The sequence below is a fragment of the Periophthalmus magnuspinnatus genome, chromosome 20, assembly GCF_009829125.3.
Source record: "Periophthalmus magnuspinnatus isolate fPerMag1 chromosome 20, fPerMag1.2.pri, whole genome shotgun sequence".
NCBI classification, from domain to species: Eukaryota; Metazoa; Chordata; class Actinopteri; order Gobiiformes; family Gobiidae; genus Periophthalmus; species Periophthalmus magnuspinnatus.
The window spans coordinates 7,549,197-7,568,114 of record NC_047145.1 but is presented as its reverse complement, the minus strand read 5'-3'; the positions used below and the strand labels follow the sequence as shown (position 1 = coordinate 7,568,114).

The 18,918-nt window shown below is 42.4% G+C and overlaps 1 protein-coding gene across 9 annotated transcripts in view; it reads right to left on the bottom strand.

Annotated features, from left to right (window-relative positions):
- Positions 1-5,757: 5,757 nt before the first annotated feature.
- svila (supervillin a) overlaps positions 5,758-18,918 on the bottom strand; it is a 70,528-nt gene continuing 57,367 nt past the window's right edge. For all 9 annotated transcript variants that reach the window (XM_055229950.1, XM_055229949.1, XM_055229943.1 and 6 more), the window contains 16 exons: positions 18,618-18,773; positions 17,417-17,553; positions 16,581-16,728; positions 15,670-15,815; positions 13,299-13,474; positions 12,987-13,137; positions 12,592-12,871; positions 11,848-12,002; positions 11,515-11,620; positions 10,230-10,437; positions 9,530-9,663; positions 8,273-8,428; positions 7,859-7,999; positions 7,111-7,232; positions 6,648-6,803; positions 5,758-6,158 (listed from right to left, as the gene is read on the bottom strand). In XM_055229950.1, coding sequence (XP_055085925.1) covers positions 6,072-6,158; positions 6,648-6,803; positions 7,111-7,232; positions 7,859-7,999; positions 8,273-8,428; positions 9,530-9,663; positions 10,230-10,437; positions 11,515-11,620; positions 11,848-12,002; positions 12,592-12,871; positions 12,987-13,137; positions 13,299-13,474; positions 15,670-15,815; positions 16,581-16,728; positions 17,417-17,553; positions 18,618-18,773 — 2,459 coding nt within the window. In that variant the 3' untranslated portion in view covers positions 5,758-6,071. The remainder of the gene's footprint in view (positions 6,159-6,647; positions 6,804-7,110; positions 7,233-7,858; positions 8,000-8,272; positions 8,429-9,529; positions 9,664-10,229; positions 10,438-11,514; positions 11,621-11,847; positions 12,003-12,591; positions 12,872-12,986; positions 13,138-13,298; positions 13,475-15,669; positions 15,816-16,580; positions 16,729-17,416; positions 17,554-18,617; positions 18,774-18,918) is intronic.

Genomic DNA, 18,918 nt, shown 5'->3' with positions numbered 1-18,918 from the left:
AAAATGACTAGGAACGGTACATGTACAATTTAATAGCAAAAAGTTTATTTACTGTTTTGTTCCACATTAAAGCAGACATATTATAAAAACATTGACAGCTATTTCAACCATTTACCGTCTCAAAGTTGTATTGCGTGTTTGAATAATCTTTATTCTCATTGCTCTGGTCTATTGTATAAATGGTGGAGGAAAAGTGTTAAGTAGTAATAGAAGACTCCAGTAAATAGACTGAGTTTGGTTTGTTCTGGGAGCACTTCCTCGTAGCTGCTGTTTGGACCATTTTGGGCTCAGCCATTTGAGCCAGAGCTGAGCTCCACAACTGAGAGACAGCAGCAGGTCAGTTCAGCACACAATGTAAAAACACTCACTTTAAAAACAGTTAGAAAGATGATTTGGTTTCGCTCACACAAGGTTTACCTAAATGTTCTTGTTCTGCAAGATGTGCATCAGTATGAGCGGCCTACCTCTGAACTGTGAGCAGGAATATTTCTTGAAATAGTCTTGCTACTTTTTTGTTTTTTTACTTACAAAAAATCCTAAAAATGAAATGTGAAGTGGACATAAACAGGTTTGGAAACAGAATTTTAGATCACACAATGCACAAGTCACAGAGGAGCCACTAATGTTATTACTTTATCTGTAATGCTCCACAGTATGGCATTAAATGTATCCATCTTGCATTTATTCAATTGCAGATGTTTTGATTACGAAGAAAAACCTAGCTGTGAGCAGGGTCGCCTCTCCACAGATCTGACCAGTAACTTTGCCTGGTGGTGGTACCTACTTTGGTCCACTAAGATAGTCAAGTTAAATGCCATACCATGTAACATCGCTGGCAAATCAATAACCTCTCCATGGAGACAATCAGGTTCCATAGTACTTTTAAAATATCTGTGATATATAAAACATATCACATATTCGCTTGTTTAGATTTGTTCAATTAAATTACCTGGCTTAAGGAAAAGTGGGTGCTCCCGGGGTGGGTGGGGGTGAGTGTGTACTCCCGGGGTGGGTGGGGGTGAGTGGGTGCTCCCAGGGTGGGTGGGGGTGAGTGGGTGCTCCCGGGGTGGGTGGGGGTGAGTGGGTGCTCCTGGCACGATATGAGCTCTATGCTAACCCTGGGGAGAGATTAGCACTGACAGCACAACAAAGAGGAGTTATGCTAGCAGCCCCCTCCTCCGCAGACTCAGAGGTAACGTACGACTGCTCTGACTGCGCCAGAAAGGATCTACATAATATATGATGAGCCCACTCTGCGCCCTGGCACCAGCGCTAAACACATTTATGAACGCAGAAAAGTCAGGCTAATTAAGTAAGCCTCTGGCACAGAGGCACATCCAATGAGCTTATGGAGAGCTGGCACTGAGCAGCTCCATCCTTCACTGAGGCCTACCTGAGGAACTACGCCAGTTCTGATTGGCTGCGCTCAATCAGCCAATCATCAACTAGAGAAGGAGAGAGTTTATAGCCCATTATTCAGGTCACAATACACATGTATCCTGCTCTCTGACTGGTTTAAAAAGTTACTACAATCACAACTGAGCGTGTGTCCTCTATCTGGCAACCCAAGTTTTCCTCATTCTCAGTATACGGACAGGCCATGCTTCATGTGAAAGCTCAGAACTGAGGCTGCACTAGCACAGATTAATGATCAGCTGCAGGTGCTGGGGTTTAGGTAGTGACCATTCAGATCAGAGAGAGTCCTTTTAGGTTTAAACCAACTAGATTTAAGCATTGAAACTGGCAACACAAATGAGAAAGTCATGTCCAGTGGTTTTGTAACCAAGAATAAATGATCTGTCGTTAGTTTAAACATGTTTACCTTGTTTTTGGTTACATAGATAGGTCAAGTGTATGAAATTGAAAAACAAAGATCTGTAGATATGGTGGTGTAAGACAAGGAAGGATTAGATTTTCTGTCGCTCACCATTTGCTGTATGTCTCCACAAGGTAAATGACTCCTTAAATACCAAAATAAAATAAATGGTAAATGGTCACATTTATATAGCACTTTACCACCTTCAATGCTCAAAACTCTCTACATCAAGTAGCCACTCACCCTTTCACACAAACATTCTATGTACACCAGTGTAGGCGAGGCAAGGCAAGTTTATTTGTATAGCACAATTTGTAAACAAAGTAATTCAAAATGCTTTACAGAATAAGAAAGACATTAAAATCACAATACAAACAAATCAATACATATATAATCATAAAATTTGCATTAAGAGAGAAGAGTGCAGAATAGAAACTATATGCACAACTGAACAGAACTGTTTTCAGCCTGGATTTAAACATTGTCAAAGTAGAGGCCTGTCTCACATCTTCACTAAGACTGCTCCAGGTTTTAACTGCATAAAACTGAAATACTGATGTTTAGTCCTGACTCTGGCACCAGCAGGAGGCCGGTCACTGAAGTCCTCAGAGTGTGAGATGGTTCATATGGCACCAACATGTCGGAGATGTACTTTGGTGCTAGACCATGGAAAGACTTGTAAAAAGCAGAGTGGCTTTAAAATCTATTCTCTGAGCCAAGGAAGCCAGAGCACAGAACTTACATGCTCGTACTTTCTGGTTCTTGTCAGGACCCAAGCAGCAGCATTCTGGATGTACTGCAGCTGTCTTAACACTCAAGAGGCCAGTGAGCAGGCCGTTACAGTTGTCTAACCCTCTAACCCACCGGAGACAGTCACATGGATAAGTCTCTCCAAATCAGATTTAGACAGCATATAGTGGGGCAGCAAAAAAGTATTTAGTCAGCCACCAATTGTGCAATTTCTCCCACTTAAAAAGAGAGAGGAGTGTAATTTTCATCATAGCTACACTTCAAATATGAGAGACAAAATAGGGGGAAATAGTTCAGGAAATCCCAATGTAGGACTTTTAATGAATTAATTGATAAATTCCTCTGTAAAATAAGTGCTGGGTCACCTACAAACAAGCAAGATTTCTGGCTCTCACAGACCTGTAATCAGGTCAGACCACAATCTCAAACAATCAAGACTTCAAACTCCACTATGGCCAAGACCAAAGCGCTGTGAAAGGACACCACAAACAAAACCGTAGACTTACACTGGGCTGGGAAGACTGAATCTGCAGTAGGTAAGCAGCTTGGTGTGAGCAATTACTAGAAAATGGAAGACACACAAGACCACTGATAATCTCCCTCTATCTGGGGCTCCACGCACGATCTCACCCCATGGGGTCAAAGTGACCCCAAGAACGGTGAGCAAAAATCTCAGAACCACAGGTGGGGACCTAGTGAATGACCTGCAGAGAGCTGGGACCAAAGTAACAAAGGCTACCATCAGTAACACACTACACCGCCAGGGACTCAAATCCTGCAGTGCCACACGTGTCCCCCTGCTTAAGACACTACATGTCCAGGCCCATCTGAAGTTTGCTATAGAGCATTTGGATGATCCAGAAGAGGATTGGGAGAATGTCAAATGGTCACATGAAACCAAGATAGAACTTTTTGGTAAAAACTCAACTTGTCATGTTTGGAGAAGAAAGAATGCTGAGTTGCATCCAAAGAACACCATACCTACTGTGAAGCATGGGGGTGGAAACATCATGCTTTGTGGTTGTTTTTGCAAGGGAACAGGGTGACTGATCCGTGTAAAGGAAATAATGAATGGGGCCATGTATTGTGAGATTTTGAGTGAAAACCTCCTTCCATCAGCAAGGGCATTGAAGATGAAATGTATCTGGATCTTTCAGCATGACAATGATCCCAAACACACTGCCCGGGCAACGAAGGAGTGGTTATGTAAGAAGCATTTCAAGGTCTTGGAGTGGCCTAGCCAGTCTCCAGATCTCAATCCCATAGAAAATCTTTGGAGGGAGTTGAAAGTACATGTTGCCCAGTGACAGCCCCAAAACACCACTGCTCTTGATGAGGAATGTGCCAAACTACCAGCTACAATGTGTGAAAACCTTGTAGAGACTTACAGAAAATGTTTGACCTCTGTCATTGCCAACAAAGGGTATATAACAAGGTATTGAGATGAACTTTTGTTATTGATCAAATACTTATTTTCCACCATAATTTGCAAATAAATTCTTTAAAAATCAGACAATATGATTTTCTGTTTTGTTTTTTTCTCATTTTGTCTCTCATAGTTGAAGTGAACCTATGATGAAAATTACAGGCCTCTCATCTTTTTAAGTCGGAGAACTTGCACAATTGGTGGCTAAATACATTTTTGCCCCACTGTACTTTGATTTTGGCAATGTTTTTAAATGGTAAAAAGCTGCAGGTGTTATTGGAGACTGGAGGTGACTGCCGACACTTTCTCTTTGTTTCTGTGGCCAAAGACTATGACTTCAGTCTTGTCTGAGTTTTGCTGGAGAAAGTTGTTTTGCATCTACACAATGATCTGTTGGTCCACTGGTCCATATTCACCTGTTGCTAGTGAGACATAGATCTCTCAGATCATAGAGTGTCATCTGCGTACTTGTGATAGGACACATTATTGCTGTGTATTAACTGGCCTAATGGCAGCATGTAGAGATTGCACCCCTGGGGCACCCTACAGGTCAGGGCCATGATATCTGAGACATAGTTTCAACAAAGTACTCCACTACTTCCAGATACGACTTGAACCAGTTTAGTGCCGTACCAGAGATGCCCACCCAGTCCTCTAGTATCTGAAGTGACTTAAGTGTCTTGCCCAAAGAGCCCACAACACTATTCATCAGTGGGAGCTGGAATCGCACTGCCAACCTGTGGGTCAGTGGATCTGGTGAATATGTTAAGAGCAGGATTCAGATCAGAGGATGAGCACTACCAACTAAGCTACTGTCATCAAGAGAACAGGTTAACTCCAAATAATTCGTCCACTGTATTTGGTCTAAAATACACTTTCTTGCTTTATGGTCAAAATCTCAAGCAAATGTGGGTGACACAAACTATAAAATCACTAGTACATCAGTACATGGGTCCCGCTGGATAAATGCACAGTCAGAGGTGATGTGTGGCCCTTATATCTGCTCTGACTCTCCTCTTCTGCCTGGGGTCAGAATTTTGTTCTGTGCTGACTATTAGATTAGAGCTGCTAACAGGATTCACTCAGACCCCCCTGTCCCTGCCCCACCCTCTGTCTCCAGCTCTGTTTGTCCATTATTGTATAGAAGGGGACATATAAAGCTTTGTCTGGACACTTCTCTATTAGCATTACATATTCTACTATTTTAAATGATGTATTGATTTTTTTTTTTGCAACATCTTCTCGTTCACTATTCATTTCAGGGTTTTAAAATGCATGACAGGTTAGACGACAAATATTATCGTATTAACTATGTTTTAGAGACATTAAAGATTTTTTCCTTTTCTAGTTTTGCAATTTTACTTCCAGGTTGGATATGAACAGCAGAGTTACTTAGTCATAAGATTAGGTAAAACAAAATTGTACCATATTTATAATTAGACTAATAAGTAAATAGCAGAACCTTTATTTTGTTAAATCAGTGTTTAAACTTTGAGAAAATGCCTTCCTTGTGTGTAAATTGTCCCAGCATTTTGGATGGAATTTATGAGTGTTGATGACATAGGTAGAGGCATTTCATTTCTCACTGCTACTTCCTGTATTTTACAACTTTTTATTTTCTACTTTTCTTCACAAATTCCCACTTGATTTATGTACACTCATGATGAATATTCAGTGTTCAGTGTGGTTGGGATTAGTGTTCCTATGTCTCCCTCTAGTGGTGGTGTTCTGATATCACAGTTCAACATATAACCCAAACCAGATGTTACTTCAATAAACCTTTATTTATTCCTCTCAGTTTTATATCACAAAGTCTAGAATCTGTAGAAACTGTACACAAAGCAAGGCACATCATGTCACCGCCAATTCATCTGTGTGACTGAGCAACATTCAACTAACTATGTACAAGCTATTTATAACACTATACTTTATCATACAAATATTTAAGCTCTGCTTTTAAAAACTATAGATGCATTCTGAATTATAAATATTTGTAGTGCACATACATAGTGGAGGGCAGCAAGGCCGATGCTACATATTTACATGTATCAGGTTCGTACTGGGTTCAAACCGGACACTTCAGAAAAGTCCCTTGTTCTTCTTGAGGTTGACCTGCTTCCAGCCCGGTAAACTGTGGAACTCTTCTCGGCTCATGTCCAGGGCCCTCTGAAGAGAAACATATATAACCATACAAGAAATATAGTCCAGAATACATGTCATTAATATAGCTTTAAAAGGTTCTCTATTACACAAAATTGATTCATGTGAGCTTTAAGCCATGTTGGCACACACGGGCGGCACAGTAGCTATGATTAGCACTTATGCCTCACAGCAAAAAGGTTCAACTCTGTGTGGAGTTTGCATGTTCTCCTTATGTCTGGTGTGTTCCCTCCGGACAATCCAGCTTTCCCAATCAACTCAAAACATGCACATTAAGTCAAAACCTCTAGCTAAGGTAGTCCTGACCTAGACTCAAAATTTTGAGATAGGTCCCCACTGCTCCTGACCCAGAGACACTGTTAGATGTGTTTCACCCATCCTTCAGAGTTTAGTATGAGAACAATTTAATTCAGTCCAGAAAACAGGATCTTATAAATCTATGTGCATCTGTGATTATTATTATTTTTTTAAGTTGTAAAAGATGAAGTAATGTACCTGGAAGTCGTGGTCGGTCAGGTAGAGCTCCAGGCGCAGGGGGTCCACTCCCTCAGGCAGTGGCCGGGACAGGAGCTCTGACAGCGGGTATGTGCTCTGACAGAGGCGGGCCAGGACATCCTCCACCAGAATGATCTGGTTACACACCTCTGCTTCCTGTAACAGCGCCACATGGAGGTCAGAGATGGAAATGATGCTTTACTTTTGAAAAATAACTCTTCCTGGTTGGATTTTGTTTCAGCTTCATTAAATCCAGTCAACAAGAGCGCATTACCTCTTGTCTCCGTCAACCAATCACAGCCTGTAACTATTGCATTTTGACCAATAATCTCTCAAGATTCACATCAATACTGTCCCTCTCCTCTGTATCCCTCTCACTAGCAATTCAGGTCTGCACCATATTGTGGAACCATCATCGATAAGTCTCTGCATTATCTCACTCACTAGTGACAGTTGGGCTCACCCTCTCTGTGATCTCGGCGATGTCCTCTCGGTGCTCCCAGCTGGGGAACATGTTGGTGAAGGTCAGAGGCTCCAGACCTGCATGGATCAGGTACGACTTCGGAGGCTTCTTCTCATTCTTCCCTAAAACAGACAACCAAGAGATATTAAGGATAACCATGTGGAACATATTTTTCATTGCCTAAACTTAAAGCAGGGGTGTTTTTTTTTACTATGCAATAGTATGTAAACCTGTGGTCTTATTGTGAAAAAAGGTGTTAAAATCACAACGGAACCTGGGTTGCCGGTGCCTTAGCCTGCAGATAGAGGACACATTCTCAATATATGGACAGGCCATGCCTCATGTGAAAGCTCAGAACCTCCAGAATTCACTCACTGAGCTGCAGAGGCTGCACTAGCACTGATTAATGATTGGCTGCAAGTGCTGGGGTTTAGGTAGTGACAATTCAGATCAGAGAGAATCCTTATAGGTTTAAACCAACTAGATTCCAGCATTAAAACTCACAACCCAAATGAAGTCGTGTGAGGCTCATTCTGCTTTCTGATTGGATAATTGTCTTGAGAATCAAAATACCAAATTACAACAAAAAGCTGGGCCATCATGTCCGGTGCTTTTGTAATTAAGGATAAATACAAGGTAAATATGTTCAAATCAAATTACTTGTATCTGCAGAACACAGATAGGTAATGCTTATGGAATTTCAAATCAAAATATTACATACAGTTCCTTTAAGCTGAAAGCGCCTAACCTTGACAGTAGTGCAGCACAGTCTCCATGGCACACTTGCGGTCCGTGTCCCAACGGATCCGAGCTGAACCGGTCTCAGTGTCCTGGGGCCACCAGCCTTGCCACAGGTACACCTCGTGATGGTTGTCCACCAGGAACAGGGCTGAGAGTGACAAGGGAACATCAACCACTGTACACACTTCATATCGTACCTTCTTCCTCTGCTCCATCTGACAGGTTTGTCTGGATCCTTTGCTCCATCTGACCCTCTCAGCTGTATCCTCATCTGCATCATCTGCTCCCCTGATCCTCTCTTCTGCATCCTCTGACCCACTCCTCAGCATCCTCTGCCCTCACTTCCTCTACACCTCCCCTTTCCTCTCAACTCTCAATTACATTCTGATCCCTGACTGCATATGTTATAAATGTGTAGTACCTGGCTGCTGGGCGCTGTACAGGTCCTCCTGGAGGAAGGGCATAGCGTTGACCTGCTGAGGCTCTCTGGCTGGGTACAGCAGCTCCACAGCTGTGAAGTCTCCTGAGCTGGAGCTGAGCTGGAACAGGCGTGGAGTGAAGTTAAACCGGCCTGGGTCTGAGGAGGACAGAGAGGTGCACAAAATTCAGTAATTCCTACTTAACACAACATATTTTTGGTGACAAAAGTACAGTGAATTACAGCAATCACATTTTTTAAAAAGCCATTTTATTTGTGCCTAATTTGGTACATCATCATATTTGGATGACACATTTTATTTAATTGTTAAACCATATCAATTTGCCATCTCTGTCCAAGGAAAAAAAGTTAAAAAAAGAAAAATTACATTTTGGAACATGATTAATAATGTGAAATGTATTGCAGTATGCATGTATAGAAAAGAGCCCTCTCGAGTTTCTGGTTTGTTTTTCTCCACTAACAGCGTCAGAGCCAGTTCAAAATCCAGGTTTGTAAATGATTTGAACTCTGACATAAGCAGAATGAGTAAATGATGTTGTATGGATTCAAACAGGTCGAAAAATAATAATAATAATAATAATAATAGGGCCGAACAATTAGGGAAAAATATCTAATTGTGAATTTTTTGTTGTTTTTTAAATTTTTTTTATTGTGTTTGCATTTTATGTTTAAAATATGAACTTTGAACAAAATCCTATTTTTAAAACACATCCAGAAGAATTAACAAAGACTGAAATCAGAACATGTTTGTGCAGATCTAAACTACAGGGTAAGCAGTTTTTATGGAGGATAAGGCAAGATTGTACTTCAAACATTATAGTCTTTGCTTTTGATTGTGCCCATTGATTGCAATCTTGCAGCCATAATGAATAAGTAAATAAAACTTTTTTCTGTTGAGAAGCAAAGTGATCTGGTTTGATGAGGTGAACATGAGTGAACCTAAACACTACTCAGCCCTACTCTCCTCTCCACAAGACTAAACCATACCCACATTCAAAAGTATCAAAAATCTGATGCTAATTGATATCAAAACTAGTATCGAGACTACATACCGGTACTCATTTCAGAAGGTATTGATAGTAAAAAAGTCACATTCATAAGACAGAAATGAACCTTTCCTGCATAGCTTCTGTCTGTGCTGAGTATCAAGTCTATTCCTTAGAGTTGACATTTTTGTATCGAGACAACACTAAGGGAGAGTGGTTATGGTTACTCTTATGCAGAGGGCTGTGGTCTGACCTTGGAGCATGCAGTCGTAGGCCTTCCTGTCCCTCCGGCCCAGAGCGTCCCAGAAACCCCCAGGCTCCGCCCCCTCGTCACACTCCAAGATGGTAACGCGACTGCTGCTGTGGAGGCCTGTCTCCAGAGGGCAGCTACACACACAAATACACAGGGATCATCAACTTCAGGAAATATCGCGATCACACACTACAAGAGTATTGAATAGCAAGCTTCTCCTTTGGGGTGCGTTCTGTAATAGTCTCAAAAGCTCTGAAGTGAAAAATGAAAGCAAAGTAATTTTCTAAACATGAATGCACCCTATGGTTAAATATAAAGTAAAACCAAAATTTAGAGGCCCATTTCTGATGGACTGCAAACATCTGATGATCATTACCATGAGATATCCACAATATTCAAAATATTCATCTTTGTCAATATTACAACCTAAATTCCTGCCACTCAATGCTAACGCACGTTCCCTTGTTGTCCCTGAATATGAAGTTTCAACTGACTAATAGTTTGTGATGGGATAGGCTATGTTCTGTCTGTACTCAAGAAACGGGTTCTTTGATCGGATTGGCTGCTTTCTGCATGTACTCACTGTGCATTACTCGTTCTTTGATTTAATTGGCTGCTTTATGTCTAAACTCCCTGCTCTTTGGCCACTGTTCTTCTGTACCCAGTGCTATTTGATAGGCTGTGTTCTGTCTATACTCACTGTTCTTTGATGTGATTGGCTGCGGTCCGGGCCACCTCTCTGGTATGGGGCTGGGACTTGCAGCCATGCCACAGGTAGATGAGGGACTGACTGACACTGAGCAGGAGCATGGAGACCCGAGAACGCAGGCTGCTGCAGTGCCCAGTCACTTCCAGCAGATGGCCCTCCTCTGGCACCTCTCCACGCACACAGTACAGACGCCACGAATCTGAGCACAAAGGACAGCAGGCACTCACATATCGGTTGTTCATTAGTTAATTGCAGGATAAAGAACAGTTGTAGAAGGGTACTTCTATGGGTATTAACTGCTATCACCCCACTCCCCACTGCGCATCGCATTGGGTTTGTCAAGTTACTGGGTGCAGTTTTTTTTTAATATATAAATTTTTTGTATATTTATGGAGAATTGTTGTGTGGGAGTCTTGGACAGAATCTAACAGCTAACTGCTACATGTAAGGAGGGTTTAAACAGGGCCCTGGAGATATCGCTAGATTACTGAAACATGCATCTAAACATCTAAAACCTCTTCAGGCATGCTTTTGATGAGGAAACAATGTTCTAACATGGTAAAAAGATTTAAGATTAAAATATTTTGCAGAGTATTCCCTGGATCTATTGTGTAATAAGTTAACTGTTGTGAAGGAAAGAAAATGCCATTTTCAGTTCCTACACTGGTTTTGGGTATTGGCTGATACGTATAGACAAAGTTTAGATATGGGTATCGGAACTGAGAAAGGCGGGATGGGTGAATGCCTAAATGAAATAATAAAACATCTTTTGTTGAAGATTGGACAATGTTGTCATTTTGAGTGTTGCATTTAAATGAACATTATGCAACGTTTCTGATAGAGGAGTCTGCAACTGTCTTGTTTCCATAAAGATATTATTGCTTTGGCTATAGTGATCCATGGTATAGCACTGACCTTATTTATCCTACTTTTAATCAGCTACAGGTTTTTTTATTGCTTTGAAAACATTAATTCCTGTTGTGAAGAGGGTTGCCTCTCCACAGATCTGACCTGTAACTTGGCATGGCACCATTACCTGTTTGTTTTCATACAGATATTGAGGTTTAATGCCATACTGAGAAACATTCCACAATAAGCAATAGCTTCTCTATGTATATAAGGAGGTGGTGAAGCCATGAGGATATTTTCTTCATCTTTATGTATCATTTACACTGTGCTATACCTCTCACATTATAACCAAATGTATTAGCATCAGTGGACCTTATAGACACACATTATGATTCAAATGACACATTTGGAGTGTACAGTGTCTTACTTTGCGCTGTCTCCTGGTCCTCCTCTCTCCTCCCAGAGTGCACCACCATGCCGCCTTTGAAACATTGCAGGAAACAGGGCGGCTCTTTGCCCTGCTGCACCTGAACCTGAAGACAGAACAAAAACATGGTTCATGCTTTATACAGATTGTGGATTAACAATAATGCATAATATGAATGTTTAAGCCATTTACAAAACATAAACGTAAACATGTTCTCTTTCATGGTGGAGCTTCTGTACTGTACTGACTATGTCTGTACTGATCTGAGCCCCTCTCTCCTGGTAGTGTCTGTACTGACGTGAGCTCCCCTATCCTGGTCGAGTCTATACTTACCTGAGCCCCTCTCTCCTGGTCCAGCTCCACAGTCATGAGAGCAGACGTGCCCTTCTCGCTGACGGTGGAGCAGCGGCCCTGCCAGAAGAAGTAGGCACACTTCTCCTTCCCAGGGCCAGCGGTCCTCACAGGCTCCAGGCTCTGCCATCGGCCCACTGCACACACAAATGCACATTAGCTTGTACTGCAGGTGGACTGTTGTGAGATTTGAGTTCTCAAACTAAAAAAAAATCCATCTTGTAAAAAAATTCCAAAATGCTCCACAACATTTTGATAAATAAGATTGATATAACAATCTGCATTTATTGTAAAAGAGTCATTGCTGCTATTGCTTAAAGCTGGGGTCCCTGACTTTCAGGCTGTGAAAGGAGGATGTATGTATATAATCTATCCAACTAGCTCTCACAAACCCTTTGGCACATGACTAGTATTCACATGAAGGATTCTTCTTAAGTGCAGAGCTTTAGCTTCATCGGACAGCAAATGAAACAGGGACAGAACGCTAACATGGAGGCCACTTGGGACAACACTCATCACAACGTGCGGCACATATACAAGCCACACTTGATTCTCAAAGAGCGTCTCTGCTTCTTATGGTTGTCCGAGAGAGAAGTTTTTGTAAAAAAAAAACAACCAAAAAACAGGTAATTTGCAGGTGAAAGGCTCTGTAGCAGCCCTGTGTCTGCAAACAGGTCAGTACAGTGTGCAGTGTACTGACCTGTGGTGTGTCTGTGCAGTACTGACCTGTGGCGCTAACCATGTACTTCCACTTGAGCACATAGGTGTCCCCCTCATGGAACTGTCCAATGCTCTGCTGGGGCAGGCGGCTGTAGTCGAACTCCAGGATGTGCCACATCTCCACCCCCAGAGTGCTGATCTGATAGCTCCTCCATTCCTCCCCCTCCACCAGCCCATATCCCCGGCCCACATTAAACCCATCCAGCATGGTGCCCACCGGAGCCCTGTGAGGGGGCAGCATGCGGGCCACGTTATAGGCCCGGGCTGGCTCTGAGAAGGGTTGCTCCTGAACACATAAGAACAGTGTTAGCAGGTAAGCCATAGCTTCAGTTACTTCAGATTTTAAACACAAGAGACTGAACTGTGAAAGGAAGTACACCATAATCATGTCAGACATGTACCTTGTCCCTGTGGACCTGCTCGTTCATGTTGCTGGTGGGACTGGAGTTCCTAGCCTCGCTCCAGTCACAGAACTTCTCCTTGAACAAAGTGGTCTCATTGTGCTGCGTCAAACGCCCGAACACAGCCCAGTCTGGGCGGCCCTGGCCTTTCCTGTGTACACACACACACATCCAGAGACAAAAGATCATATACATTTTTGTTCACATAGTCCATACTGAAAACAACAAACAATGAACATCTGAAGCTGGTAAACATGGTATTTGTATATTGTACATGAGTGTGTGTATGTCTGTGTGCGTGGCGGTTCTCACTTTGGGATGAGGCTGTTGCACTCCCCTGGGTCAAGCGGGTTGATGTCACAGTTGGAGTAGTCGAAGGTGCCGTTCCACAGGTGCTTGGCCAGCTGGAAGGCCACTTTCCTCTGCGCCAGAGTCACCTCTTTCCCATGCCAGATGTACATCTCACTGCCAAAGTCAAACACCAGCACCTGCAGGAGGGGCGCATATGAGGTTAGTACAAAATATATATTATGATTTCTTATTTTATCTCATATGGTTTCTAGTAGACATCTTTATTTCCCTCTTTGACTTTGATTCTAGGCACTTTCTTACTATCCATTCAGATCTCGCAAGATAAAATTGAGGAAAACAGATTTTTTTTTTTTCACGAGTTTCCATTTGATTTGGATAAAAAGGAGTTAAGCGCTGAGTTGCAGCGCTTGAGAAACTGTAGTGAAAAAACCCAACAAAACAGCCCTACTGGGTGGAGCAGGGAGCCGTGTGACCTTTTTTGAGTGGAGCAGTGTTACCTTTTTTAAATGAAGCAAGGTGCAGTGTTAGCTCTTTTGGGTAGAGCAGGGGGCAGCATTATCCCAATGCATGTTGGACTCTGCCAGGGCTGCCCTTTGTCACCGGTTCTGTTCATTATATTTATGGACAGAATTTCTAGGCAAGGCCAGGGGCTGGAGGGGGTCTGGTTTGGGAACCACAAGATTTCATCTCTGCTGTTTGCAGATGATGTTGTCCTGATGAGGAGCTCGGTCACACAGGAGGAGCTTGGAGTAGAGCCGCTGCTCCTACACGTCGAGAGGAACCAGTTGAGGTGGCTCAGGCATCTGCTCTGGATGCTCCTGGACGCCTCCCTAGGGAGGTGTTCTGGGCATGTCCCACCGGGAGGAGGCCCCGGGGAAGACCCAGGACACGCTGGAGGGACGATGGCCGTGTCCCAATTCGCCAAATGCACCTTTTGAAGGGTCCCTTCGAAGTACTCTTCAAAGTGTAGTTTGAAGGTTCCGGTCAAGAATCTGCCCTCCACAGTGTAGCCGCCATCTTGCTGAAGTGGGACAGGCCTACACCACGGACCGCACTTCCACCGCTGTCTTTGAGCGTACGATACGTACATTACGTGCGTTATTTTTAATGATTTATTATTTAATAGAAAAAAAGTCAAGATGTCGTCGTCACAGCCGTTTCTTTCTGTTTAGATTGAATATCAATAGGCAAATATAACGTTTGAGGTGATTTTTTTTACTCAATTGTAGCTACTTCATAACTTAAACAAAATATACCTTGTGAAAACGTAATAACAGAGACAGAGGTAACAATATCATTTTTACATTCATAGTCTATAAACCAGAGAACACTGATTAGTGGTACATATAGTGGGATATTGCAGTTTAATGGTTCAGTATTTTGGCCAGTGGCTACACCACTTTAATAACAGTAGAGGGCGCTGTTTCCCTTCTATGCCGTGCCAGTTCTTTCCATCTGATTATTATAAGGTATTTTCTAGCAGTGCAGCGCTACATCAAGCTAGTGTCTTGATTTACTAACACGAAGGTAAATGACACGTGCCCACGAGGGGCGCAGACCTATGGAATGTAGCGGAACACACGAAGATTTTGTGCACGTCTCAGGACTCTCTTCTGTCCTTTCCGGAGAGTCCGTTGCTTCATTGTTCACATTACCTGTGTGGATCATTAAACTCTTCTGACTTTACGTTGCAGTCTCTTGGTCTTTGACGCTTACAATAGAAACGAGCATTCTTACATTATTCTTATTGCAATAATAATTTCTCATGATAATAATGTCTCTTATTGTCTAGCAATAACTGCACATTCCTTTATTCCATGTAACTCCCCTCCTTTTTAATCATCAAACACACGGCCTGTACTTATCTTTATTCAGATTTAAAAGTTTCATACTGTTGTAGATGAGGTATACCAGTACGAACATTTGAACGTTTATTGCGCAGTGGACTCCATTTTCTTTATCTTTTTTGCGCAGCCGCGGTGCATGATGGGATATAGAAGTGCGCGAAGTGTGCACAGATCCACGCTTCGGTTACGTCCGATCTCCATGGAAACGGTGCAAAGGGAAGGGCAGGTTTTCGGCCGCATTCAGTAGGGTGGGTTGAAATGGGACAGCCCTTGTCGCACCGGAAATTACGTAACTGCCCTTCGAATCGCCCTTCCAATGGTGATTCTAAGGCCAGGTGGGCGAATTGGGACACGGCCTATGTCTCTCGGTTGGCCTGGGAACACCTTGGGGTCCCACCAGAGGAGCTGGAGGACGTGTCTGGGGTGAGGGAAGTCTGGGAGTCCCTGCTTAGACTGCTGCCCCCGCGACCCGGCCCCGGATAAGTGGAAGAAAATGGATGGACGGATAGAGGAGGCAGCATTACCTCTTTTGGGTGGAGGAGGGAGCAGCGAGGCATCTTGGCCCAGAAGTCATCATCTGGCACTAGCTTGTCCTCAGTCAGTCTGTAAATACAGTTGGTCTCCACTATGGCCACCTCGTACAACTCATCCTCATCCGGAGTGCCCGCACCTGACAATGCAAGGTCAGAGGTCAACATGGGAGACACCATTCTAATAAGGAACAACAATGGCCATATATCAAACATTCCTTAAAAGCTTGGGTACATTGTTATAATTTGGAAGAAGTAGAATGAGCTTCACTTGAGTCTCTCATTTGAGTTGCCAGTTTCAATGCTGAAATCCAGTTAGTTCAGATCACAGATATAATTTTAGGTTTTAACAGTCACTGCCTAAACTCCAGCACCAGTCAATCATTAATCAGTCCTAGTGCAGCCACTGCAGCTCAGTGAAAAAATTCTGGAGGTTCTGCATTCACATGAGGCATGGCCTTGTCCATATACCGAGAACGCAGAAAACCCGGTGTGAGCCAGTAAATGAGAGCATAGACTATCATTCATTTAAACATGATGAAGATTTGGAGCGGTGTGATATAACCAATTATAAAATGAAAATATGATACAACCCTGTAATGATTTGCCAGTACCATGTTTCAGAGCTTTTCTGTTTAATGCAGCTTTAAGCTTAGATACGTGTTGTCTACTTTTAAACACCCTCTCCTATTGGTCAGTCTCTGTTATGCTCTGAGTGAGTGACAGTATTAACCAATCAAAGTCATGTGTACAGCAAGATGCAATCAAAATGTAACCAAGTCTCGAGGAAATTCGTACAATGATTTGTTTTGGCACATAATGATTTCTTTTTCATTTGAGAGAACCGTATCCAACTTATTGGACTAATGATTTACTATGGTCTGGTGAAGTGTGGAAGTGCTCACCCTGGTATGTCCCCTGTCCTCCCAGAGTCCTCCAGAAGTCTTTAGCTGAGGGGCTGTGTCCCCCGGAGCCCTCCTCCACTATCTGCACATGGCTTGCTCTGCAGCCCAGGTCTCTCTTACTCTGGATGAAATTAGCCAACTCAGATGCCTAAAGAAAAGAAAAAAAAAAATCAGTTAATGTTTAAATAACAATAAAATAACCATAGATAAGAAATATGTCTATAAGTGAAATATTCTTTCATATGCAATATGTTTGCTCAGACCAAATTCTGTCAGAAACTGTTAAATGCTCTATATTATACAAAATTGATACCGGTGAGCTTTTATAATGTTTCAATGTTTCAACAAAGCTAAAACAGCTGTAACTTGGGCAATTCCAAGGTTGATATTATTCAAATAACTCTAGTGAAGGTTTATTAAGTAACACAGTGGAGCACTTCATGTATTAACACTTAAACTGAAAACACTTGATGTCATGTCATTAAGAGAAAACAGTTAACATGTGTGAATGAAATGAGGACCTAGGAAACATGGGGAAACATAGACCTAGATCAAAACGTAATATAAGAAACAGTAAATGAAAAGCTAGCAGTGATTGGAAATAAATGGATACAAAGGCCTATAGATAGTAAAAGTGTCTTATGCTAATGAACACAAATATAACAGACTTGCCTTTATAGAAATTATTTAGAATACAGATTATTTTGATTGTGGGCAAAACGTTTTATGGAACATAACAGGTTATCAAACCAATAACCTTTTTTCCTCACTTTAGAGCTTTAAATGCCAATGCGGTATTGAAATAAAATGTGTGACAGAAGAAGGCCGTGTAGGACCTTGTTCTTCTCGATGACGTTGGCGAACTCTCCCATCCACACGAAGCAGTGGTGAGGCGTGAGGAGCAGGAAGCAGTCCCCACTGTTCAGAGAGGAAGCTCTGGGCTCCACCAGCCGTGTCTGCACGTGTCGACGACCTAAGGGTCACATAAGGGTCAGACGAAGGTCACACGAAAAGGTCACACATGGGTCGCTGTACTGTGTTACCCAAGCACTGTCCTCAGTCCCCATATTTGACAAGGGTTCTGGTTCAAGTAAGATGCATACTGTATGATACATATATTGCTGGGATCCTCTAGGGGAGGTACCAGAGATGGCAGGGATACCAGAGCTTTGTTTGCTCAGAGGGTCAGGCGATGAAAAATATTACTTGAATAAAATTGTAAAAATTCCACACATATGATTGAAAAAGGTGTGGAGGATGAAAACAATACTCCAATTTCTGAATTGAAATATTTATTTAAAAAAAAAAAAATAAAATAAAATCATACAATTTTTTTTTATCATCTGTTGCATTTATAGGGACTTCAGGTTTGGACTGGGAGTGGAGCCTGACAAGTCTATGGTACAATCCCCAAACACCTTGACATGAGTGCACATATATTTTGTAAACGGTCCTGCGTATTGAGTGACCACATTAGGTTAGTACTGTGTAACCCGGTGCAGTGGTAGTAGGGCTCTGATCCTGTGTGATTTAGGGCCCCAGCTGTCTGTGCAGGCTGGACCAGAATAACCTTTGTTGTGTCCCACTTTAGACTTCCTCTGTAGCTCCAGGGTCATTTGCCTTTCCATTCCTTTTCAGGTCTGTCCACACTGTGCACACTCTCAAAGATTAGACAGTTATATATGTATGTATATGTGTCCCATTTATAGGTTAGCTAGTCAGGGTTTTGTTGTGTTAATGTGCTAGTGCTAGCTGCTACCTGTTGCTCCAAAATAATATAAGTAAACACAGTCTGGGGCGACGTAATTACTAAATAAGATTAGTGCTGTATATGGTTAGGTTTTTGGAGTCCATTTCTGGATTATAAAACAGTGAATCTCCCACTGAGTTATACATGCCCCTGCCCCCCATCTGAAATTATTACATACATTTTTTGAGCATGAACTCTTCCTATAACACATGGCTCAGATTCTGGAGTATGTAGATAAGCCTCCAGTGAATGTTAAGGTTCAGCTGTGTACAGAGTGAGGATCTGACCTTTAACCTGCAGCAGCATGAGCTTCTTGTAGGGCACGGCGCTGTTGTTGGACACGTGCTCTGAGATGTTGACACTTCTCAGGTTTACGTTACTGAAGCTCTCGGTGCTGGCCAACCCAGCCAAGGCCACCTCAGAGAGACCACTGTTCTTATTCACTGCAATGACAATATTCAAGTTACACATATGGAGTATTTCTATACATGTTTCTGTAGATGGATGCTTTTATGAGTGCTAAGGGAGATGTACAATGTTTTTGTAATCAAGAAAACATTTGCAATACATATTTTTTCAGTAAAACCT